This window comes from Diorhabda carinulata, chromosome 11 (assembly GCF_026250575.1).
Source record: "Diorhabda carinulata isolate Delta chromosome 11, icDioCari1.1, whole genome shotgun sequence".
Lineage (NCBI taxonomy): Eukaryota > Metazoa > Arthropoda > Insecta > Coleoptera > Chrysomelidae > Diorhabda > Diorhabda carinulata.
In genome coordinates this window covers 12,500,762-12,527,478 of record NC_079470.1, presented here as the reverse complement: position 1 = coordinate 12,527,478, position 26,717 = coordinate 12,500,762, and the positions used below count along the sequence as shown (strand labels likewise).

General features: G+C 33.7%; 3 protein-coding genes across 4 annotated transcripts in view; 2 read left to right on the top strand and 1 right to left on the bottom strand.

The window, feature by feature from the left end:
* Positions 1-26,717, bottom strand: part of LOC130899239 (uncharacterized) — a 43,445-nt gene that overhangs the window by 15,473 nt on the left and 1,255 nt on the right. Inside the window, exon 2 of the mRNA XM_057809014.1 lies at positions 26,213-26,382. Coding sequence (XP_057664997.1) covers positions 26,213-26,377 — 165 coding nt within the window. The 5' untranslated portion in view covers positions 26,378-26,382. The remainder of the gene's footprint in view (positions 1-26,212; positions 26,383-26,717) is intronic.
* On the top strand, positions 1,446-15,870 carry LOC130899238 (pancreatic triacylglycerol lipase-like). The gene is made up of 6 exons (XM_057809012.1): positions 1,446-1,809; positions 10,394-10,639; positions 11,301-11,594; positions 13,220-13,402; positions 14,500-14,650; positions 15,496-15,870. Exons 1-6 carry the CDS (start codon positions 1,644-1,646, stop codon positions 15,563-15,565), a joined length of 1,110 nt encoding a protein of 369 aa, XP_057664995.1. The 5' UTR covers positions 1,446-1,643; the 3' UTR covers positions 15,566-15,870.
* LOC130899237 (malate dehydrogenase, mitochondrial-like) lies at positions 18,621-21,375 on the top strand. 2 transcript variants are annotated; one of them, XM_057809010.1, is made up of 6 exons: positions 18,621-18,753; positions 18,817-19,076; positions 19,761-20,009; positions 20,057-20,193; positions 20,247-20,456; positions 21,056-21,375. In XM_057809010.1, exons 1-6 carry the CDS (start codon positions 18,717-18,719, stop codon positions 21,288-21,290), a joined length of 1,128 nt encoding a protein of 375 aa, XP_057664993.1. In that variant the 5' UTR covers positions 18,621-18,716; the 3' UTR covers positions 21,291-21,375. The 2 variants fall into 2 exon arrangements, with proteins under 2 accessions (XP_057664993.1, XP_057664994.1); XM_057809011.1 differs by having other exon boundaries at positions 18,676-18,753; positions 18,817-18,983.

Sequence of the window (26,717 nt, the reverse complement as noted above, 5' to 3'; positions counted from 1 at the left end):
TTAGGTTACGTACTAATGTTTGTGACAATTAATTTAAAGGTTTCAAAAATTGAAGTCTAGTTAGTCAAGGATTATGGTCGAATTACTTTTATTTATTCGGATATCTAGGAAAATTTCGTTAAAATCCAAATAAAAATATAATTTCAACATACGCGACTACTTCCAGATGATCCTTGCTCAATAATAAATTAATAACCAGCGAATTGAATTTTCGATTTCAATCATAATTATAATTATGTAAATTATGTATTGAGTACTTCTAGCTAGTACCCAGTACACTAAATCTTCTTCTTTATCCGAAATTTATGATGTATTCAAAAAGAAAGGATAATTATATATAAATAAGAGGAAGGAGTATGGGACAAGATGTTGTACCTGGTATGCCGGACTCGTTTCTCCTATCAACTAAAAACCTACTCCTTTCTCTTCGATTTCTGTTTCCCAGCGGCACTTCCGATAGGTATTACTCCGTGAAAGAGGATCTAGTAATCACACTCGTCTTGCAGGTCCTGAGAACCACAGCTTTTTCTACTGCCTACTTTGTATCTTCCCAGGTTTCATCCAGATACTAACCAACGTCTCTGGATGAAACTTCTGCTTTAACACAGTTTCCCAAGTACTGCGGGATGATTCAAAACGAGTGCACGCTCAGCATCTTCGTTTCCACCGGCCGCAGGACGGATATTCAGGTGTTGTGTCTTCCTTAAAACGATACGGTTATTCCCTGAAGCATGCATGTGCTGATATCATCTGCGTCAAGTAATAATCGGCCTCTCCAGTTGGTTTTGAACGATTGTGGATAAACGAGGTACCTACTTTGAAAGAGGTTTCTCATGGTCAAATATTCATGCATAATTGTAAACACTTTTTGAGGTTTTCCGGAGTAACCGTCATCGGTGTCTGAACGGCCACGTTTAAATTCGGTAAACCAAATACAAATTATTCTTTTCGATTCTGTATAATACTTTTGAAGCCATTTCGGAGCTTGTACACTATTTTTTTTTTTGACAGTGGAAACGTCATCTATATGTCAGTCACAAAACTTATTGTGTGATTTACAATTTGACGTAAAACTTGGCGTCTGGTTCAAGGTGGTCTGATCCACATAAACGTCAAGCTGTGATACACTCTGGTATGTGTGCGTGGTTTATGGATATCTGATACGACCTTGAGTCATACGTCACGTTTCACATACAAGGTTTAACTCAAGGTCGTTTGATGTTTTGTTTATTTCTGACTACTTCACCCATTTTCGAAATAATTAGATATTCGTGGACTAATTTATATTTCTAAATGAATTATTTTTCGCTTCTTGGATTTTCTAGTTTTATGTGATGCTATTTTATCGAAAAACTTTGTTGATATTGACTTGACCTTTTCTTACCGTTAACCAACGCCACTGCTTCGTTGTTGACATTGAATTAAACGTCAAATGATACACATGCAGGACCGTCATAATAGTCAACGTATATAAACAAATATAAATAATTCGAGTTGTTATTTAGCGCTAGATACAGTCGAACATTTCGGGTTCCAAGAACCTTAATGGATGTGTGGAAGGTCGATGTTTAAAATAAAATCTAACCAAGTGTGATATTGCAGATACTTTTTTTTTAGTAATTATTATTCGTTTTAATTTAAAAATGTCTTGGTTATCACAAATTGTCGGTGTCGCTGTAAATTTATTGTTTGTTCCATTTTCTGATAATGGTACTCCGAATCAGTTGGCAAGAAGTGATAATTCTTATTTTCCCTTTGATATTTTGAGGACAATGGAACAGCCCTGTCGTACTTATACTTTCGAAATGGGTAAGTTGTTTCACTAGATAATAAAAAGTATATTATTCTAACTTTAATTTAGTTTATTAATAAATTAAAATATTTCTTAACATCTAAAATAAAATAAAGTTAAATATAATTATTTATTATCCAAATTTTATTAAAGAAAACGTTGAATTTTTTTTTTTAACCTAAAAACTTCGAACAAAATAAACTAAATAAAACGATAAATTTTTTAAATTTCTTATTTCTTAGACCTTTTGATATATTAGATTGATAAAATTAAGTCGAAACGTCAATTTTTTTTTCAAACTTTCACTAAATTATAAAAAAAAAACTAATTTTAAAACCTAAAGACCTAAAATCAAGAACATTTAGAAGCATTAGTAATTGGATATGTATATTACAAAAAGATAAATGATTTCAGTTGATGTACTCAACTTTATGAGCCAAATTTATTTCAAGTTGTAAATTTGTGTATAAAGGATGAGATTTTAGTGCAACTATCGTGTTAATATGCAAATTATTAACAAAAATTGTAGCAAACATATACACTGGCGAACAAAAGTTTTTGCCCACTCCATAATCCATTTATTAAATTCCAAAACTTTGACTTCGAAAATTCAGCATTTGAGTACTTCTATAGTGAAAATATTGAGGAAAGCTGGCCTGTTTGAAAGGGTAGTACTAAATAAACTTCTTTTAAAACGTCAAAATAAAATTAAGAGGTTGTAGTGGGCTAAGATTTAGACGTATGAAAAGCGAGTGGTTTTTGGGTCTAAAAGATGCGTGTTTGTGCGCAGATCAAAGAAAAAACTGATGTTAGAGCCATTAGTAATCCCGAATTTAACACAGTTTGGTGTTAAATTGGTTTGGGGATGTTTTAAGTAAGGCCTGGTAAAGGGAACGATCTAAAGCATTCCTCGAAGCTGTGCAAAAAGTATTAGATAGAATTTGAATGTATTGAAAGTAATTATTTGACTGAAAAATGGATGGAACCAAATATAGGAGCAGTATTTGCAAGAATTGTTACGGAAAATGCCAAAATTGTGCATTGAAATAATAAAAGCAAAAAAATGTTACATCGATAAATCAAATATAGTTTGTATTGTTTAATATTGTATCACGCAAACTGAAGGGTGGGCAAATACTTTGTTTCTTTTTATACGATTCCATAAAGTAGATAAAATATTTAAGAAAACATAACCTCAAATAACAACATCTTTCTACTTATGGTGATTACATCAATTGCTAAATACTCATAAAAATGTGACACAAGGAAGAAAGTGAAATCTTTAGTAATTAAATCAGATATAAATTATGTTATACGGGGTGTTTTAATAGATTTTATAATTAATAGAAAGCACTAAGAGAGCGATATTACGGTTACGAAGAGAGATAATTTTGTTTACATTCCAAATAGGTGGAAACATATACTTTTCATTGGATTATGGAGCGTGGAGGAACGATTAAATCGCATAAAGTAGAAAAAGAATTCATATATGTGCTTCTAGAGTTCGTCGGTACACAAAACAATTTAAAGATTTTATTAAATAGGTATGTTGATCTCCCAAATGGTCAATATCGCGTTTAATTTCATAACTTTACCCTTTTTGGATAATCTCGTTATTAGTAAAGTGATCAGTGATGATATTATTAAGAAACCTTTGGAAATTGTAACAAACCCTTGTAAAACTATTTACTACATTAACGGTAAGTTAGAAATCTTGATCATCATCATTTCATCAATTTCCTGCTTGAGATACCGATGTTTGTAATTCGGCCCATTTTTTTAAAAGTCTGACGCTGATATCCTGGTAGTTGGCTTTTCTTCGAATGCTTGTTTCACCAGCCAACCCTCCACCATTCTATAGACATGTGTTTTCCATTCTCTTCATCTCCTCTCCAAAGTCTATCACTAATTTGCAGCGTTCTGGGTTTTTACTTATTGTCATAGACTTTGTCAACCATTTGGTTGAATTTGAAGAGCATTCGTTGTAGTTTGTCATCGTCTTTTGCTATGAGGACATCAGCAAATCGTAGCACAAACTCGGAACTCGCTATTTCTTTCCCCGCAATTTTGGCTCCGCGGTCAGAAAAAGTGTTGAAAAGCAGGAATCACACGTGGGCAAATATATCTATTCCTTCGGTTTTTGATAGATAAAATTTAGGTCAACTATCAAATTGATACTAGAATCGATTCACACACACAGCCCACGCCACGCCACGCCGTCTCACGATATGTTAGGAAGCCAGTGGACAAGTACAATAGAATTTAAGGCTGCAAGCTTCACTAAGAAGACTTATAATGGCAAGACAGCTTCACGAATTTAGTTGTAATAATTGCAAAAAGAAGTATATGTTGGGCAAACTAAGAGGCTTGTTGAAATCTGGTTTAAAGAGCATCTGACTCATTTAAAATATAGTCGGGCAGAAAAATCGGTTATAGCGAAGGTCACTATTAGAAAAATTGTCCAATAATAAATTGTATAATACATTCGAGGGTAATGAGATTGTTAAATATTTAAATAGGTTTAAACGGTTTATCATTTACAGCTCAATCTATAGTTTATTAGTTAAATTCGTTGGTTATCGAAACAAACGGTAGTGTGTTTATAAGGTTGTAGCCATTATGAAACTACATATTCTTGATTATTATTATTGAATAGGAACAGTGATTCCAGAGTAACATTTCATCCCATGATTTACACATCTATCCCGAGGGAACGATGGATATATCACGATAAGTGGTCTGTAATATAAATTATATTATCTATATTTAAACTTGTGATTCTAATTAAAGGTTCATTAACATTGTACAGCTTGCGGATTGCATACAAATGTACTTTAATTTGTCTATTCATAATTTATTATAGTCGGAAAGAATTGCGGGGATAAGTAACGGCTTTTTAATAGTTGTTTTCTTTCGGGAGTCACGATTTATTATATGTCAATGATACAAATTTTCTACAATTTCCTATGAATCGGAACTAAAGTCGTTGACCAGTAAACAGTAAAAATTTCATTATACATATTAGAAAAATTCACAGTTATATGATACAATTTAAATTTCGATCTATATCAAAAGGTTTTTGATAAAAGACTCTGCGTCTTTTACAATCGCATCTGGTCGCAACATCTGCATGGGATTTCCAAGATCTCGTTTCAAATCATTCATTAGAAACATTTGCGTATATTATCCCAATCATTTACATTCTATATTTCTTCTAAAAAAAGTTATTTATGATAAAAAATAACCTATGAATCAATTCGCGCCAGTTAATCTAGAAAAACTCTAGATTATTTCATCTCTTGATGATAATAATGTACATACAATACAATACAAATTGGACTGATGAAGAGTAATTTTCTATGAACCCCAATACTAGTTCCTAGTTCCATTTCCAATGAAGTAAATTGTATAGAAGTTATCCTATTCCATAGTCAAGTGACCTTGAAGGTCCTGAAAGCTATTGAAACAAACTTCTAAAAGCTCTAGCGAACAGAAATCAAGTGACTACCTGACCTGAAGGTATATTAGACATTGGGGAAACAAACAGCATTCCAAAAAGAAGCGCCAGATCTCTAGTGTAACCTAACCTAACAATTTCAGTCTGAGGGACTTCTTGTGATGACTAGAAACGACATCAAACTGGTGGTCGGTAACTACCTCGTCAAATATCACGTTAAGTCGATAAGCATGGCAGAGGACTGAAGATTCTATGAGGAAGCCATAGAGAAATAGCGAAGTATGTACTCTGAGATTGTTTTGTCCATTTCATTAAAAGACTTTAGTACTTTAGACTTTAGAGTCTACGTATTTGTGAAGCAAACAAATTAGATATAGAGTCTTTTTCACGGATGACATTCATAATCACCAAGGGTATTAAGCATATCTTCGTAAATCTGCTTACCTTTTAACCCAGGTACCACCAACTTTACACTTACACTTCTTTTAAGTTATTGTGCGTTGCTATGGTAACGCAATATTTTGTTTATGGAATGGAACAGACAGAGTTGATGAAATTTTTTCTTGTTAAATAACAAAAAGTACAGTTCCAAACAAAATAAATCTTCAAGAAAATATACAGGAAGCTTATCGAATGAGAAATAAATGTAAATATAATTAAAGGTTCCGAATAAGGTTATGTTTCAACACTAATGATTAATAAAGTGTATTATTATAGCATATTAACTTGCAATTAGTGGAAAAAGTTCACGGAGCATCCAAGAATTATACTGTTATTTATAATTCATTAACGAATGATAAAAAAATCAAACGTTTGTTATAACAAAAAAAACCAATGAACAAATCGAAGGTTGCGGTATAATATATCAGAATAATTAATAAATTGTTTAAGCTTCTATTTAATTTGAATGAAATATAAGAAAATAAAGTACGTCAAGAATGTACTATCAACTAGGATAAAGGTTTCCTGTGTCTTTCATCTTGGAAAGCGGACAAATTTCCGCATAAATAGAATCCAACAGGTATGAAACGATTTCCCGTGGAATTTCATTAACTTCCTAATCGGATTACCCGCATTCATACATTTCAACGTACCCGATTGCATAAGAGGATTGAAACCGAATTTTGAAAATGCAGTTATAAAATAGTTAGGTAACTAGTTATGAAAACAGCGATTTTGTTCAACAAACGTTATATTGAATATCGTTTTTATAATAATAGAATCTTCACTTACAATCAACAAATTAATGTGGAATCGAATGGTGCTAGAAGTATTGTTCGAAGTAGGTCTTGGAGTATCGTTTCTGTGGAAGCAAACAACGATTTTTTAAAATAAGTCTGAAGTAATTACTTCAAATGTCTTCAGATATCGAATCAGACATTCCATTTGAAGTAAGAGAGTCTGCAAATGATGAAGTTGGTACTTTAATATCTGAAGAATATAAAGATCATCAACGAAAAGGTACTACTTACTTATTTTTAAAATTTCCCGTCCAAATTCTTTAATGCAGCACCGATTTATTTCAAAATTTTGAGTGATGATGGGGGTGTGTATCCCAAAAGCTTGATTTATTAGGTATTTTCCGCCCGAAATAACCCCAGAAATCGAAAGATCAGCAAATTTGAAGTAAAAAATGTCGTATGAAGTTTTTTCGACAGATCAATAGTTTTTGAGTTAATCGCAATTGAAAAGTACGATTTTTCGTCAAAAATAAAACCTCATTTTTCAATAGTTTTTTACGTATAACTTTGTACTGATGCGTTTTATCGAAAAAAGTGTAATTAACAAAAATGAAGCTTATAAAAAAACAAATAAGTTAGGCTATATTTTGAGATTTTAATGTTCTACCTAAAGCAAGTTATAGATATTTTTGGAATTCCTTTTGTTTTACGACATTGAGCATTTAACCTCAAATAACGAGAAAACGGTACATTTTTCAACAAAAAGTCATTAAATACTTTTTAAAGGGCTTAAAAAGACCTTTCAAATGACTACCGATAAAAGTCGATTCGACTGAAATTTCATTGAGATACGATGTAAAATATTTAAAGCTAAAAAAAATCGGATTAAAACTAATACCATTTCAATGAAAATCAAAATTAAACTTATTCCTTGTACGAAATAATTTATTTAGATGTTATTTACGATATCTGAAAGTTTGAATGATTAGAAATGCATAATTTTGAAAGAAATGAGCATTAAATAATACTTTTTTTTTGATTTTAAAAAAAATTTTTTTTGCTCATTGTTTCTCCTTAACTGTAAGAGATACAAAAACAAACAATCAAATCAAATTGAAGAATTTTTTATGACTATTGTTTTTCTTTTTTTTATTTTTGTTGTAGCATAGAAATTGAGGGAGTTATAACCAAATTAATCTGTCACTATAGTGCGAGCATTCTTATTCACAGCCCTTTGACCCTTTATTAATAAAATTTGGAATGTCTCAAGCCCTTCTAATAAACATAGGCTTATAGCCCTGAAAATTACCTTTGAAATGGTTTTTTGTAGGATGTGATAGCTTCAAAATTACATGAGTTACATAAAAAATAAGAAATTAAATTTTTTTTTGTGAGTTATAGGTTATGAAAAAGTTTCAAATTTTGGCGCACGGATTTTTTATCTTTGTTTTAATTTTTGTAAACTGTGAATATTTTTATTAATAACAATATTATCTTTTTTAAGGCAGAAAACGAATTTTCATTAAACACAACTTTTTTATTGTATTTTTGGTAAAAGGGTGGTTCTTAAGGGGTTTCACAGTGTAGAGAATGAAAAATCACTTCGTGTTTGGAAAATACACCTGAATACCGAAAGATTTTTTTCTACATTGTACCAAAGGGGTAATTCTTAAGGGTTGACAGGCTATAGGCAATATCAAATAGAATGCAAAATCTAAAAGTTGTCAGTCATTAGATTTATTTTTATTTCATTCTCTGCAAAGGGGTAGTTTTTAAGGTTTGAATAATAATAATTAATAATCAATTAAATTTTATTAAAATGCTATGAATTTTTCGCAGTAAATATGGAATTGCAATGTTTTAAATCGTTAAAAGATGTTTTCTTTTATTATTTTCATCAGAAAAGTAGTTTTTAAAGATTTCTAAGGGTTGATACTTCAAATTATAATAATTTTCTATTATACAATATGTTAAGAAAACATTTGAATTGTAAAAAAGGTTTGACAAAATTTTGAGCGTCGACTTTGTGGACTACATATTCAATCTTGAGATCTGAACTTTTGGTGCGTAAAAATCCCGATATCAAAAAGTACATTATGCTTTTGGCTTGGCCGAAGAAGCGGTCAACAGGATACCATGCAAAAAAATCGGACATTCTGACGAGGGAAAATGTAGAGAGATTTATAAAAGAGGCTGAAGACGAATTATTTCTAATTTCAAATTTTACTTACGGAATGTTTATAAATTATTAGTTAATAAATCTGTTCCTTAAGTCCTGATGGAGACGTAAACACACGTTATTCGGTGGTGGTGTCTTGTTGACCTCCTCAAAAAGTATAGAAATATTAGACCTTCTTCTTTAAAACCCGACAGATCTTTCGTACGGCCACATTTGAGAAAGAAGAAAATACTGATGCATCAAGACAATACACCATGTCGCAAATTAAAGGAAACACTACATGAATTGGGCTTCAAATTGTTTCCGCTTATATCCTCGTCAAAAATCTTAAAATAATCCTTTCAAACGTCAATTTGAATATGCATTTCTGAAAATATATTCTGCCGTTCTTCAAAACAATATATCAAAATAAACGATTTACCTACTTGACCAGTGGTTCGCAGTTGGACGTGAGGATGGCGCCAGTTTGCGTTCGCTGGGCAATGTTTAATTACACGAACCAAATAGTCTTTGACGTTGTCTTAAGTTTCAAGCTCGAAATATGGTTGTTAAACTACTCTGATGAGACGTAATGACGTCGAAACTAGTCAGTAGTTACAAACCCCTCCTTGCAATTGCGAGCCATTGGAGGTGTTAATATCGACATTTTTATTATTTCATTTTGTTCAAGGATTAAATCATTAAATTATTTTTGTCGGGTGTTGTAGACTATCTACGACACGGCGGCGGTAATGATTTACTATTATAATAGTTCCCTAGTTGCATTGTAATTAAGTACATTCACTTAGACATTCCTGGAAATTTGTTGTCTCGCTGATAGCTTCGTCAAAGTTATTTGTAGGTGAAAATTCAATTCGGAATTCAATTACTCAACAGAAAACGTTAGTAATTGGAGTTGAGATATCAACCGAAAACAATATTTTTAAGTATTAAATAAAAAGTTTAAGAATTAAAATTTAACCACTTGGTTCTTTTATTGATTAAATCAATTCTCTAATATCCGGGAGATGTTTCACTCAATTTAAGTGAAATGCTTAATCAAATCCGTGGCTTAATGTTTATAGATTGGCTCCAACTGCCAAATATATTTGTTTTGTATTCCATGCTCCCTATAGTGTGATCCGGAACCCATTGAAGTCTTCTTCTTGGTTCATTTAATTTTTCCAGGCAATCCCAAAGTCTAATAGCTGCATGACCTTGACTATCGAACACGTTAATGCGATGATTCTTCACTATACTCTAGACTTTTGGCAAAATTGACGATGTTTAGCGATACTTCGATGCTGCGGTTAGACGTGGCGATAAGGATACTACGACGTATACCGTAAACGCCACTCCCAACGAACATGAAATTATTGAGTATCCATTCATATTATTTTCTCGACTTATTAAACATTTAAATCGTACGCCGCTGGATGGAATTGAAATCTCATTCCATTTATAACATTTTTAAGTTAATTTATTTGATTCTACTTGATGGACAGAGTCAGTGTATTATTAGTTTTTTTTTTTCTACAATCGGTTTAATTTCCCTGGAATCTCGGAAAAATTGGATATACGCCAGAAAGATTTTTTACATGGTCTCTCCCATCCTCTATCGATTCAGCTGCGAAAGCAGAATACGTAAAACAGATTCTATTCTATTAGAACAAAATATCTGCAGTGGAACAGCTCCACAATAAATTTTATCCTTATGTATGAGCTAAACTAAATTTAATAAAATTTGATTTCAAAATTTGTTATTAATACCATGTTGAAATAAAAATACTTGCTCTGAATTTCAGGTGAGAATGAAATGAAATTGACAGCTCTTGCCCGAGGATTTTGTTCGAATTGTTGTCCGGCTAAAATACAAAGAGATATACGATTTGTGGCTTATTCTAAGAATAATCCAAACGGTGTACCAATAAACAACTTAAGACCAGGAGATGCCCTCAAAGCCGGAGTGAATGGTTCCATACCAACCGTTATATTCATCCACGGTTTTTCTGAAGCTTCTCCAGGACATAGCGGACAAACCATATTGGACGGTAATTATAATTAGTAAGAAAAAAATTGAAAGGACTAACTCAACACCATAAAACTATTTCATTAGAGGTTAAGAGATTCTGCATTTCAGCCAGTTTGCATGCTCAGTTTCAGACAACCCACTTAGACTTGGATCTTCATTTTACGCTCCTACAAATCGGTTTTGAAAGCTTAGGAAAATACGGTTGAGACGTACTTTGAGTCTGTAGTGACCTGTAGTGCTTCATTCTTGGATTAATACATTTATTCAATGAATTGAGATGCTGGGAATATCTGTAATGAGGACATTGGATCAATTGGAATATTATTATTCCAATTAATTGATTGAGAATAACTTTCAATTACCAAAGTAGACCAAAACTAAATCCTTTACTTCTATTATAAACTCTACTACCACCTTCATCTTTAATCTTCTTTTTTATTACCTTTTCCTTCCAGTTTTTGGCTATTTTTTCCATTTTACATCTGTTTCGATATTCTAGTTGATGTATTTGTCACAGATTCAAGAAGGTGTTTGAATCAAGATGATCTTAGATTCAGGAATCAGTAGTCTCTAAAAAAGTCTTTCTTATTTTTTTGTCGTAATTTCTTCTTCTTGTATTGTCATGTCATAATCTTCTCTAGAGTGGACACAACCAGTACAAGTTATATTATCATTTCCAGCTTATTTAACAAGACCCGAACCTCGCAATATAATCCTGTTGGATTGGTCAGAACTGGCAACATTTCCATGGTATCAAGTAGCAGTTACAAACTCAAAACTGGCTACTATAAGACTCAAGAAATTTATCGAAATATTTCACAAAAGTGGCGAGATTCCAATATGGAATTTACATGTAATAGGCTTCAGTCTCGGCGGTCATATCGCAGGTGTTGCTGGAAAAATACTCAGAGATGGATTGAAGATACCCAGAATAACTGGACTGGATCCAGCTTTACCGGAATTTTCTCTTAAAGGTTTGTTATTGAAATTAGTAAACCAAATTCAATCAAATTATGGATTCGAAAACATGTTTTGAATATTATTTTGTTGTCTATGAAATTTACAAGTAAAATTATGGCTTTTACGTTAAATACTGATGGGACTTTCAAAGTAAATCGTATCAGAATAATGATTTTAATGAAGAACCAATATCTAATGAAGGGAATTCTGATGAAATAATTGATGCTTGAACTAGTCTAGAATGAATTTACGGTAATTTCCAGGTTAGATTGACGTGTAATCGCTCATTATATTAAAAATGAATGGAATAAAATGCTTTTATTTGGAATAACGACCTGGAAAATAATAAGATCCATTTGAAATTTAAATTACTACACTACGACTCAATTTAGAATCTTGTTGGATAACGAGGTTAAGAAAAATGTTGTTTAAATATATTTTTTCATAAAGTTAACTGAAAAATAGGAAATAAGTGGAAAAATTTTTACTTTATCCTGTATATTGTTCTCGCTTTCCTTTCTCAAGATCTTTAATATACTATAATTGATTTCGTTATCCTTCGTTCTTGCTTCTGTTTCATCTAATCAAATTTTTATTTTCCTTTTAAGATTAAATCTAACCTAACTTAACCTAAGCTAAGGATCTAATCGAAATAGGCGTTTATACATGCGATTATGTCCTCATCTGATGAAAATGTCTTTCCTGTTAGTGAAACTGTGAGATTAGAAAACAGGAAAAAGTCACTGGGGGTCAGATCTGATGAATATAGTGGATAGTCAACCGATTAGAAGTGAGCGAACCAGGCAACCAACGATCTTTAGTTAGCTTATGTCGGTTTTCCAGTACCTTTTGGTGAACTTGCTGGTTATCGCAGTTTTTAGCAGTCCCAAATACTCGACAGTAAAGCTGATACAGTCAGGTTTGAATTCGGCTGCGCAGTATTTCATGGTAATAAATTTTCGGGCGCGGAAACTTTTCAGTCAACCCTCGTAAATCGTTATCGAACAAAGGTACCACGTATTTCTGTAAGGTATAATTGACTTGCCAACTTGTCTGGGAAAAAGGCAAGTTCATTTTTGATCGGAATAGAATGTGTTAACTGCGATTGACTAGCGATCGTGCAAAACGAAAATTTATTTCCATTAATAATTCAGAATTGTCCGTCGAAATGTAATCAACCCTCCCTATTAGTCACACGAATATCGATTGGATCAAATATTGACGTGGAATATGAGGTTATTTGTTAAAAGATGCTTTTCGTATTTTGAAAATAATGGAATTAGATACAACAAAAGGGAATTTGAATAAATGACTAACAGTATGAAAAGAGTTTATAATTATGGTTAATAAACCATACAGTGGATACGCACTAAATTATATCAGGCCAATATTTTCTTTGGTCGCTTGCATCAAGATCGAAATGAACTGTTTCCATGAATTTTGAGTCAATAATATTGACTTGGTCGATCCCATTAATTGTAGAAAGCAACAAATAAATACCATTGTCATCTTCGATAATAGTAACAGCTTCTGGTGATAATTTAAGAGGCAAGATCTAATTCTTGCACTTCCTTCTTTGCCCCATACGTTAATAACGAGTTCTAGAAGTACTGATAATAACTTTTATTGTTATTTTCAGATCCATCCAAAAGATTATCAAAAGAATCTGCGGAATATGTCGATGTAATTCACACTGACGCTGGTGTATTTGGTTTTCCTTTAGCTTTAGGACACGCCGACTTCTTCCCTAACGGTGGACGAGCTCTGCAACCAGGATGCCAACCCAGTTATTTAGTTAAACAACGTATAGTAGATCAAGTTGGTAAGGAATTGTAAGATTTTGTAACAAAATTGATGATGAAGAATTGATCGATTCAATGTAGTTATGTTACATATTATGCCATAAGGTACATTCATTTCAAATATTAACGTCCTCTGATCAGATTTACACTTATAATCATCAATTTTGTCTTTTGGACACTGTTATTCAGGGCCTTTACTGCCGACAGAAATTGAAATTTTAATTTCCTTTGATGTAAGTTCGTTATTATCGTGCCGATCCCGCAGACCTTCGTGTACCTTGCGGACTTACTGGAAAGTATATTGGGCAGACTAAGAGATGTGTTATTGTCCGGTTTAAAGAGCACTTAGCTCATTTGAAATATGGACGGACCGGAAAATCAGATATTACCGATCACGCTGTCAGTCATAATCATGACAAAAATATTAATAATGTGAAATTGTTAAAAATGTATTTAATAATAAACCGTTGGATGCATTTGGAAGCAGTGAAGTTGCTAGATGTAAGAGTAATTCCTTACAGCCCACTTTATAGTTTAATAGTCAAAGAATGATTATGAGTTATCCAACCAAGGTTTTTTTTCCCGCTGAAAGTAACTTTCGCGGGAGAAGGTTTATTGATGGGAAAATTTAGTATAAAACAGGTTAGTCAAGTTATTAGACAGACAGTGTAGTTGTGGTGTAAATAATGTATTCAGCATCACTCATATGGGGCTGAATATACACTGAATATACACTCTGACCCTTGTATTATTGTTGTATTGTTCTTGTATATTAATTTCATCACCAACATAACGATATAATTACATTAAGGCGTATCAAACGTTTTTTGTTCTACTTTTAGCGGAATTTCATTTTTATTTTGTCTAATTTGAATAAGCGATTACTTAATGAAGTCACGCGATGGATTACAAATTACAAAAACTGTTTTTTGTATTAGATTAAAGGTTCCAAATACTTATATAGCAAATGACACATCTTCAGGTTGAAACATTTCGTTATTTCAACAACGTTAAACAAATTTTCGGTTATTTGTTTAATTTTTTATAAATAAACAAACGTCTGGTCACTTTTCTGTACGTTGTTGGAATTTCCAATTAATTTTGTTTGTGTATTTAGTTGCTTGCAGCCATATAAGAGCATGGAAATTATACGCTGAATCAGTGATTGACGAAAAAGCCTTCCCCGCGACCAGTTGCCCGCTTTGGAGAGGACCAAACAAACAATGCGAATTTAAACCTGAAGCTTATATGGGTTTCGCGAATAACAAGTAAGTATGGAGACAGCAATTACTATTTATACCACTTCTAGTTTAAGAATAACAATTTTTGTATACAAAAGTTTATGTATAACTATAAAATGTTGTCAATCGCACTCGACAGATCCAAATCATACGGTTTATCGTCCTTACTTATAGACTAGCTTAGCAGCTTTCTCAAAGACCGATCCATCCAGGTTGTTAACGATGGAGAGACCTCAGAAAAGATTCTGTTGCTCCTGTACATCAACGATCTACGTAACAAAACTACAAACCCACTTTATAGCTTCTCCGAGGTGGTGTCTTCGTTCAAATCAACCGCTCCAATAAACTAGACTACATCTGATTGAGTTCAGGATTTGGTCCTGTCTGTCTTTTGGCCAAAAACTTGATCTCTCTTCAAGACCAAAAGGCTATACATTGCTCGCACATTTGGAGCTCCTCAATACAAAAGAGAGACTTATAGGCGATCCAGAGTTAACCAGAAACTTGGACAGGTCGAAGTATAGATGAAAGGTCGATGACCTGACTTTATTTCACCGATCCTACCACGGCAAATATTTTTCCGAGCAAGACCTACTCAGATCTTTGGAAATGGGCAATCAGCTACCAAAAGCATGTCTTTTCCGAACACTACAACCTACAGAAGTTCAAAATCAATATCTACGACAGGCACCACTTGAATTACTCGAATGTCAAAGGGTTGTACCACCTCGTGCTTGCTTTTTACTTAAAAAAAGTTGTTACCCCGGAACAAAACAATTTAAAGTTCAATTGAACTGAACAAAGAAAAAGGGGAAAACATTTTATGATTAATTATTAATTCATGAATATATTTATTGATTCTATGTTTTCAGTTCAACGTTTGGTTCATATTATTTAATTACCCATGAAAGTAAACCATACGGAAGAAGAATGGCCAAATGAAAGGATAATTGACTAGTTCTACTGATAGATATACTAGTTGAATGCCAAAGAAAACAGCAATATTACCAAAAACTTCAAAGTCACGGTTGAAATTATTCAAAAAGTCTATTATTTCCAATATTTACTTTATGAATTTTATTTTTAAAATATTGATTGTTAATAGATCTCTAGTGCGTTAAAATATCAATAAGGGCACTATTCAAAGTTCGTTCATACTACCGAGTTGAAGTAAAACTATGTACCTCGAACCAAACACGTACTCAATGTCTGTGATGAAATTTTAAAATAAAACTTACGATTTTCAATTTTGTGTTTGATTTCATTTTTAAGTACAATCACTGTTATTTTGTCACTGTTATTTTGAAACTGATCTAGTTCATCGGATCGTAATCATATGATAGGATACTTTCTATCCCAGTAGACCAGGGGAGTGAATGATTCAAAATAATTGCGTAATTGGAAAAATTTCATGGCATGGAAGCATCGTCGAACCTAGAAGAACTTCACACGACATTGTCTAAGTTTGAAATCCAAAGAAACGCCCAGCTTCGTTTTTGAAAGATATGCAGGTATGAGAAACTCAAGATTGCTAGCTTCAGATACCTTGGTTAATTAAACTGGACTCACAAAAGAGGAATCCGTGTACCTAACTGTTGATGAGGTTGTCTTGGTCTGATCTGACGACATAAAAAGATTGTCCTCTTGCCAGGATGCAGAAATTAATTCGCAGCATTGATGGAAGTATTAGTGTGTTATACCTAAACCCTTCCAAGACCGCTTCAAAGACTATTCCCTTGGAGATTGACGTTGTTGCACCTTCTACCGAGATTGAAGTCTTCAAACTAGCACAATTAGCTCCAGAAGCTTGATTAGATATTCTATCATCCAATGAGGGACCTGAAAATGATTATGAGACTGAGTCTTCAAGTGAAAATGAAGATCCAGTCCAAGTCCTATCATTCAACTCTGCCAGTGACTCGTCGTGAACGTTTCGTGACTCACAGAAGAGAAACCCGTGAACTTAATTGTTGACGAGGTTATCTTGGTCTGATCTGATGCCATAAAAAGATTGTCCTCTTGCCAGGGTGAAGAAATTTGTTCGTAGCATTGATGGAAATATTAGTGTATTATATCCAAGACCGCTTCAAAGACTATTGCCTTGGAGATTGACGTTGTTGTGCCTTCTACTGAGATTAAAGTCTTCAAACTAGCACAATTAGCCCCAGAAGCTTGATTAGATATTCTATCATCCAATGAGGGACCTGAAAATGATTATGAGACTGAGTCTTCAAGTGAAAATGAAGATCCAGTCCAAGTCCTATCATTCAACTCTGCCAGTGACTCGTCGTGAACGTTTCGTGACTCACAGAAGAGAAACCCGTGAACTTAATTGTTGACGAGGTTATCTTGGTCTGATCTGATGCCATAAAAAGATTGTCCTCTTGCCAGGGTGAAGAAATTTGTTCGTAGCATTGATGGAAATATTAGTGTATTATATCCAAGACCGCTTCAAAGACTATTGCCTTGGAGATTGACGTTGTTGTGCCTTCTACTGAGATTAAAGTCTTCAAACTAGCACAATTAGCCCCAGAAGCTTGATTAGATACTCTATCATCCAATGAGGGACCTGAAAATGATTATGAGACTGAGTCTTCAAGTGAAAATGAAGATCCAGTCCAAGTCCTATCATTTAGCTTTGCCAGTGACTCGTCGTGAACGTCTCGTGACTCACAGAAGAGAAACCCGTGAACTTAATTGTTGACGAAGTTATCTTGGTCTGATCTGATGCCATAAAAAGATTGTCCTCTTGCCAGGGTGAAGAAATTTGTTCGTAGCATTGATGGAAATATTAGTGTATTATATCCAAGACCGCTTCAAAGACTATTGCCTTGGAGATTGACGTTGTTGTGCCTTCTACTGAGATTAAAGTCTTCAAACTAGCACAATTAGCCCCAGAAGCTTGATTAGATATTCTATCATCCAATGAGGGACCTGAAAATGATTATGAGACTGAGTCTTCAAGTGAAAATGAAGATCCAGTCCAAGTCCTATCATTCAACTCTGCCAGTGACTCGTCGTGAACGTTTCGTGACTCACAGAAGAGAAACCCGTGAACTTAATTGTTGACGAGGTTATCTTGGTCTGATCTGATGCCATAAAAAGATTGTCCTCTTGCCAGGGTGAAGAAATTTGTTCGTAGCATTGATGGAAATATTAGTGTATTATATCCAAGACCGCTTCAAAGACTATTGCCTTGGAGATTGACGTTGTTGTGCCTTCTACTGAGATTAAAGTCTTCAAACTAGCACAATTAGCCCCAGAAGCTTGATTAGATACTCTATCATCCAATGAGGGACCTGAAAATGATTATGAGACTGAGTCTTCAAGTGAAAATGAAGATCCAGTCCAAGTCCTATCATTTAGCTTTGCCAGTGACTCGTCGTGAACGTCTCGTGACTCACAGAAGAGAAACCCGTGAACTTAATTGTTGACGAGGTTATCTTGGTCTGATCTGATGCCATAAAAAGATTGTCCTCTTGCCAGGGTGAAGAAATTTGTTCGTAGCATTGATGGAAATATTAGTGTATTATATCCAAGACCGCTTCAAAGACTATTCCCTTGGAGATTGACGTTGTTGCACCTTCTACCGAGATTGAAGTCTTCAAACTAGCACAATTAGCTCCAGAAGCTTGATTAGATATTCTATCATCCAATGAGGGACCTGAAAATGATTATGAGACTGAGTCTTCAAGTGAAAATGAAGATCCAGTCCAAGTCCTATCATTTAGCTTTGCCAGTGACCCGTCGTGAACGTCCTGTGGTGAAGCCAATTAAGCTTGACCTCTGAAGACCTCCCTCTCAGTTTTCTGGTTATTTTCATTGAAAATTTCATGGGGGAGATGTTGGGATCTCGAGATTCTAGCACCTACTTATTCAATAACCCGACGAAGGTGACATTAAAATCAAATTACTTATTTTCTCGCGGAATTTGTTGTCGTTTATCTTTTGTTAGCTATTGAATTTTACCAGAAAAGTTAATCATTGAGATGAATCCCAAAAAATGCTGCCAACTCATGTTTGAAGACAAAAGTCATACAGTCAAATTTACCATAAATGTCATCATGATTTAAAAATTCTCAGTATCAAAAATATGAACTTTTCGCACATTCCACGATGGTTTTCAAAACGTAAGTTATAAATTTCATCAAAGAATATCACAAAACTTTTGCATTGCAAAATTTTTGATTTAGATTTTTCAAAGTCATCTAAAGAAAATGCCTCTAGTTTCAATGAATCGACCAGATCATCAATACAAGTTTGTCTACTAGGAGGTCATACCCCTTTGGGTACGATCACCAGTCTCCTCCTTAAACAGAATCCCATAATTTCGAAATTGAAGATTCAAGGAGATATGAAAGTACGTAACTTAGGTGAAGACTTGAACCAGATTGATACCAAGTGTCAAGTTGAGACATATATTCATGCTAAAGATATCGGTAAAGCGGTGAGGGTAAGTTAAATAATTAACCATCAGATTAAAGTCGAAGGAGAAGCTCTATTGCTGTTGCCTTAGCTATTAGAGCTAAAGACAAGTTTACAGAAGTTGTCTCTAGAAAGTATTGCAGAGACAATCACCAATGCCAAGCTGGAAACCACAAATGCTACTCGTAATTTTCTAATTATATATATTTTGCCATGTCGACGGACAGATGTAGAAGAATGTATGATATACAAGAGGAAGCAACCTATACGGAAAACTCTGTCTTTAGGTCTTCAACAAGCTCAAAGTAAATTCGCACTAAAATGATGGTGAGTTAATAACATGGAAGCAGTCGTAGCAATTTTAGTAAATAATGAACACTAGCCACAAAGGTGGGGTGCGAGATATCGTTGTTATGAGGATTGGGAAGTGAATGGTTAGATACACACTCTTTTGGCAGCCTCTGGAGTAACCAGAACCATTGAATGGGTGACCCTGAGAGTCTGCTTGTATTGCAACAGCACGGAATGTAGGGAAGGTGCAGAAGTCGATGAGGAATGGTTACATTCGGGATTTGATTGATTGATGCTCCCGTATTTTTGTTCTTCTCCAACACCAATTTACTCGACTCAATTAATTAATTGATTCACTTATTCATAAAACAATTTTTGGCACGACGAGGAAGATTAAGAGGAAAAATTATCGATGTTTTAGGGTGCTGACATAGTTTTACTATTATCAAACCGAGTCTGGCCAGAAAATACGTCACTATCAACAAGAATTTTAGCAGAAAGCCGAAGAGTGTACCAATTGATTTATGAATGTACCATACAAGCACCTAGAGCGATGATCGTTGTTGCGGTACCTCCAGTATCAGTTTTCACTCCTTTCGCCGCTAATTTGTTCAAAAAATCCAATTTTTATCATCCCAGTAGAATAATTGGATCAGCAGCTATGGCTCAGGTGAATATTCATCAACTTAAAATGCATCTTCAATGTTGGTTTTTTAGGTGAAAATTAATAGTTTGGCGGGTAGGTATCAAGATTTAGATCCTTATATATGTCGAGTTCCATTAACTGGAGGTCCAGATATTGATCTAGCAGTACCAATTTTCAGTAAAGCTTCTCCAGTAGAGATTGATACTAGGTTGGTTAATTTAAACTTGTAATATTTGTAATAAATCTTCATTATGTTGTTAGATCGGCGAAAATACTGATGAGTAGATTCAGACAAATCCATTTAGACGATTTTCCAAAACAGCATTGCAAAGAGAACTTCATCGAAAATCATGAACTAAGTGAAGCTTATTCTTTGAATAATATGATCACTACAATAGCTATGGGCATATTTGGGGACTCGGAAGCATTATATTACGCTTTTGTTAGATCTAACATTATACCAAACTGTCAGTAAGTTACTTTTTTTTGAATCGAATTTCGTGAGGACTTGATTAATATCAGAGGCTTTATTTGGGACATGTACGTAGTTTGAACTTCATCTCACTGGTAGAATGATGAGGTTAAACCAAATTCTAAACAGTAGAAAGAATATGGGACACATTTCATACCGGAGTCCAATCGACAATCAGCAGAATGGACTGCACGTGATAAAAAACACAAAAGTCGGCTGGAAAGGTGAAGACATCAATGTTTTGGGATGTGCATGGTATAATATTCATCCATTACGTAGCCTTATTAGAATGGGCTACATTTTGAGAAGAAGAAAATGCTGTTTCAATCAAGATGATGCACCGTGTGACATTGTAATGAAAACGATTTCGAAATTGCAGGATTTCGGCTTCGAATTGCTTCAGCATCTACCGTATTCTCTGGGTTAAATCCTCAGTGACTTTTTCCTGCCTTTAGATCTCGCTGGACAAAAATTTTGCACCGATGAAGAGATAACCACCGAAATTGGTATCGAAATATCACTATAATCGTTTTATTGTACTCGAAAGTCGATATATTGAAAATTTTGATTGTTGTTACAATTTTTACTTTTATTTCAGATACTTAGTGACAATGTTACAGTTTTCCAAAGAGGGTGTTGTGCATAATTTCGGTTTACCAACTGTAAGTAATTTTGAATTGGATATGCTGGAGAGAGCAGTTTTGGAAATTAAGAATAGAGAGCAAATGGCGCAGGAATTATTAGATTTTTGCGATGGAAAGTGTAAAACGCCGTCATTCGAAATAAAAGAAAGAAAAAAAGAGAGAACATTGAAACAATCGGTTATAAAATGAGTTATTATTTGTTTTATTAAATTTTGAAACTATTTGTCAAAAGTAGATGGTTTTTTGAAGAAATAAATGTTATTTTCAGCACTAATTGTAGATTTTTTTTCACGATGATTTTCTTATGAATGTGTTTATAAGGATTTGATACCACACCTGGAAGTAATTATCGTTTTTAGATAATAATCAGCCAAAACGAATCTTGAAAATGTTCTATCGACTTGAACAATAACAAAATCATTGAAAATGATTTATTTTGGTTTTCTTTTTGTAGTTTTTTGGCATACCAAAATCCTTCGATCAGAATTTTCTACTCAAAATTTAAATAAATTTGGATTTTGAGTTGGAATTGACGAGAATTTAAATCACCTTATTGTTAAAAAAATATTTGGCGAAGTCTGATAGGTTAGTACGATTGGCTTCGGGTCGAGGTTTGTTGTAGACTTTGCGAGGACGAGGAAAAGAATTTTGGACCACTTCATCAGAGATTGCAAGCTCGTAGCTCAGTAGGATTAATAATCAAATGTGCTGGGTTCTCGGAAGACATAACATGATGCCATTCGCTAATATTAGATAATTTTGGAATTCCCGATATTCTATCGCAGACAAAGGTCTTTATGGATCGTGGCTGCGAACTGAGTCATCTAAAACTATGGTGGAATCTGGAATAAAATGTTTTGTCCACTTAGTATGTGCAAAAGGCGCGCTAAGATCACCGTTCTGCACAACACGGCGCCAAAGAGGTGATTTCAAGTATTTCTGCATTTAGATTTAAGGAATGTAGGTTGACACGTCAATAAACATAAAAAAAGTTAAACTAGTGTATTGATTACAACATAAAATTATCTTGTCGCTTTCATTTATTCAAGCGTGAGAAACCTTACGACACCGTTGTCAAACTTCTGTTATTTATCTGTGATAAAAAAGTTGTTTACTGTTTGGTTTGAGCATCTCATCGTCTGGGGATTTCGCCAACATGTTTTCTTTCTACGGCCAATTTACACCAAAATACTGTACTCAAGAGACATTCACCATTTACAGGGTAAATGTTCCGGTATATATATAAAAAAATTTACTTTTATATAATAGGTTAGGGAGGAAATTCATTTCTTCATAATGTATACATGGTGTTTCGATAAAAGGTGAACCCGTCTCTAGTATAGATAGAACATTTTTGAGGTTAACTTAACTTAACATAACTAAGACATTTTTTACGATTTTACGGCAAATAATGGCAACGTTGCATTGAAATTTTATGTTTTGGAAGCTGATACATCCAGTGAATTTGTTTTTATGTCTGACTTTCATAGAGGGCGCTAGTTACACGGTTCGTACCAAGTAGTATTGAACATAACTTTTTCAATATTAGATTTATGAAAAAAAAAAAACTTAAAGCGAACTTAAAGATCTTAAAGAACTCCGTTTTCGGAATATTTTGATTTGAAAATTATGAAATAATAACCGATTATAGTATAAAGTATTGATAAAGTTATAATTGGGTAGCAACTTTATGGATATTAGAAGATTTAACGCTTAACTAACGAAGATTTCTGGTTTTTATGTAAGATGGAGCTCCACCGCACTTTGATAGAAGACCATTTTCCAAATCGATGGATTGATAGAGGTGAAGAAGCTCCGATAGATTGGCTTCCTCCGTCATGCTATTTTAATCCCTTGGATTGCACAGTTTGGTCGTATCTTAGAGAAGAAGTTTACGCTACAGGGCTAAATTTACCTCAAGAATTAAAAGACAGAAGTCAAGGTCACTTAAATGACCTCATAGCTGACTCTCAACCGTTTAGATAAAAAAAAACACCTACTCTAAATGAATTCTATTTTATGTTATTGATTGTCTTGATTTCTGTTTATCGTTGTTTCGTTTAGATAATTGCTGTTGACGATGTAACAAATTTACCATCTCGATTTAAATATTTTGAACTTAGGACTAGGACCTAACCTAACATAACATAACATAACCTAACCTAACCTAACCTAAACCATCAAACAGTGTTTATCGCCTGCCAACTTAACTAAATTAAAAATTAATATGAACATGGTTACCAACTATATAAAACAAAATGGTATGAGGTAAGGATAGAGTCAAGGCTGGGATAGGTAGGATCAGCTGTCAATTTGATCAATTCTCAACAGGATACCATTGGGATATTCGATAAGAGATATCAGGTTGAACTAATGGGAGATGTTCCAACAAACAAAGCAGTTGTGGCATTTTCACACGTTGAACATCCCCACAAACAAAGTATTATTAATTACAGATGGGCATGGTACCCATAGAACTGTGAATATTTTTTATACTAGGATATTAAAGTACTGGAATTAGCCATTGGAATTGATTGTGATAATTATAACCAAAGTTCATCGACATCTTCCCCGTCTTCTAAACGAATTTAAGCGTCGCCCGGATTAGCTACGCCACTGCTTTTAACAAGATTTATAGATACATCAAGCAAAAGTAGGACTCGTTTTGAATTATCCCATGGAACAAGCTATAAAACATATCTGGCAAAACTACAGACTTCGTATTTAGTTTTACTCGCCCCTCGAGATTTGTTGTAAGACCGAAATGGAATTTATCGTTTGAGCAGTTGAGTATGTTTTAATGAAAGTTGTAGCAAAATATACGACGCTTTAAATATTATGAAATTTTTAACATGTCGGGTGTTTAATAACCAGTAGCTGATAGTATATTATGAAGGAAGCTTTTAGAAAAATTGTTTCACTTTCCAACTCCCTCACTACCTATTAATGCTTTTAAATTTTATTTTAGAGAGAAGGGTTTTATTTCTCCCTTGGTTAATGATTGTATTTACCCCCTTTTCACCATATGTACGAGGTCTGTTTGTTGAGTTATGAAACTGGAAAAGAGGAAGATTCATTATTAAATAATAAAAAATTGAGTTCTAGCAAAAACTGTTTAATCTTTTCCAAATTTACTAAATCCTTTTACTTTTATTCACTTTCCAAAAGCTTCGCTTCACAAAAACCAACAGAAACTACTCGATTAATGGCGTTGTTGCCAATATCATACCTTTAATTTGTCTAGTGTTCGTACCAGAGAAGAATTATATCCAGAGTTACCCCCAGATATTTCATTGCTCTAGAGGACGTCGGAGCTCGGTTTTTTCGATTAATCTTTAGACCTTCCAACTTTTTATGGGACCTTGAGAGTCCACGGCATCTTTTTCCGGACTAAGTCATCAGCACATCGAATTGTCGTACAGTACAATTTATATTTTGATTTTATTTTATGTTTCTTTATGTAGTTATTTGTTTCTTTTTAGTTTTTTTAAGCTTTTGCCTACAAATTGTGAAAAATTTTTTAACGATAAAGCATTTCTCTTTCTAAGCCTGTGTAAAAGAGAGAGAGTTTTGTTGGGATTCATTGAAATTGGCCCTGATATAGAAGTCGTTCTTCTACAGTACTGGAGTTGAGGTTCTTTCCAGGTTTGAGGATATATTTCGGTGTATTTTTTGCTTTTTTAAAAGCCAGTCATTTGGCTGGTGAATCGATACACCAGGTTAAAGATAAGCCACAGAAAACGTGCGGTGTGAAAAGTTGGGTTTTATCCAAATGTCTTTGAAAGAATTGTCTAAAAAGTTAAGGAAGATCTCAGGGAGTTTTGGCGAGTAAGGGGGTGCTGTGAGCCTGTGTATACAATCCTGCTTCGCCAACGATCAAATCGTCAACTGCGCCACGGGGTTGGAGACTAAACTTGGCCCCATGGGCTCCATATCGTCTTTTCAAGTTGAAATTACAATATTTAAGACCTAATCTTTCACAAAAAACACTCTTGCGATTTATATTAAAGTTAATTTCGATATTCAAATGACCTGATCACTACAAACAATTCTTTTAACGGTTCAATGTAATTAAAAAAGTTTTCGTCGGTTGTAAAACCAATTATAATTAGTTATATTCATACTTAAACATATTTTTACTGCGAAATAAAATTTCCAGCTAAATTAAAATGAATGAACGCCTATTTAGAGAGCATTAATTTTCTTTTCTATTTTATACCATAATGGAAAATTGATTTACATTTTTACGATGGGACTTTTGAAGCAATTCTAGCCGAAATTAATTATTCTGGTGAAAACTAGGAATTAAACAGATTATAATCCAAAATAATTCAACTGAAAATAATCAGTGGTAATTTTTTTATTTGTTGAAAATGAAAATTACCTTGAAACAAACGTATTATTTTGGTTTTCATCGACATCTATCCCTTCACTTATAAAGAAAGTATTGTAAATGAAATTATTGTCGTAGTACTTGATACAATCGATCTTGAAAAACGATTTGAACAATAAATTCTGATGATAACTAAGTCATATAGGTATTTATAGAAATTTAAACGTTGATCATATCATTTTCTCAGAATCAGCTATTTACAAGGCTTGTTTAAAAATTTTTCGACCGCGATCTTAAGAGGTTAGCATGTTGAGGGTTTCCTATTGTCATTTCAGCGATTTTTTATGCTTAATTTCAGTTTGATAATTGTATGACAACGATATCATCGTAAAACCAAAAGTACGTTTCATTAAATATTTCCCGGGCGGTTTAAACAAACCGAGTCGAATTTTTTGTACACATTCATAACCGTTGATAAACCCTGGATTGAAAAAATAGGTCAAGACAGTGGATTACATAGAGAAACGGACCGTTTTTTGGGGGGGGAGGCGATTTTGTTTATCGACAATTGCTTGACCACCCATCGTTCTTACTAGATCCGGCCCCCAGTGACTTTTTCCTGTTTTCTAATCTTAAAGTTTAACTTTTAGCTGAAAGATAAGAATAATTTTGATTCACTGTTTGATCGGAAGCTTAAATCAAGTTCGGTATGTGGTAAATAGACATCGAATCATTATTATTATATCGTATTTATGAATCTAATTGAAACATCACTTACGATTTTATTGTTTAAATGAAGTAACTCGCGCTCGGCAAGACGTCTAGTGGCATTTTCCTTCCGTTTTCTTTTATATTGATTGTACTTGTAAAACAAGTACATTCCAGGAAGTGCTAAAACCACGAAGGGCTTCATCAAAGGACTAGGCTTAGGACCTTGTGGCATCCTGGCTGAAATATAACAATTTTGAATGGAGATATTACGAGTTCCAAGAGTGTATTTCGTAATTACTTTTGAGTTATTCAATTTGAAAGAATTTTCACAACAACAAATGATGAATATTGTATTCAACACCTAATAAAGGCAATCAAATTTCGAAGGTATTGATTGAATTCGAATCCGCGAACATACTTTTGACCTTTTAAGACTTTAGTTAAACTGATTAGGCTTCTTTAATGAAATTCTCGCTTTTTTACTTCAAAAATAGGGACAAAAATTGATGGAATTAGTTTAAAGATGCCTACAGAAGCTCTAACTCATTGATTGTAGCAAAGGGTCCGCTAAT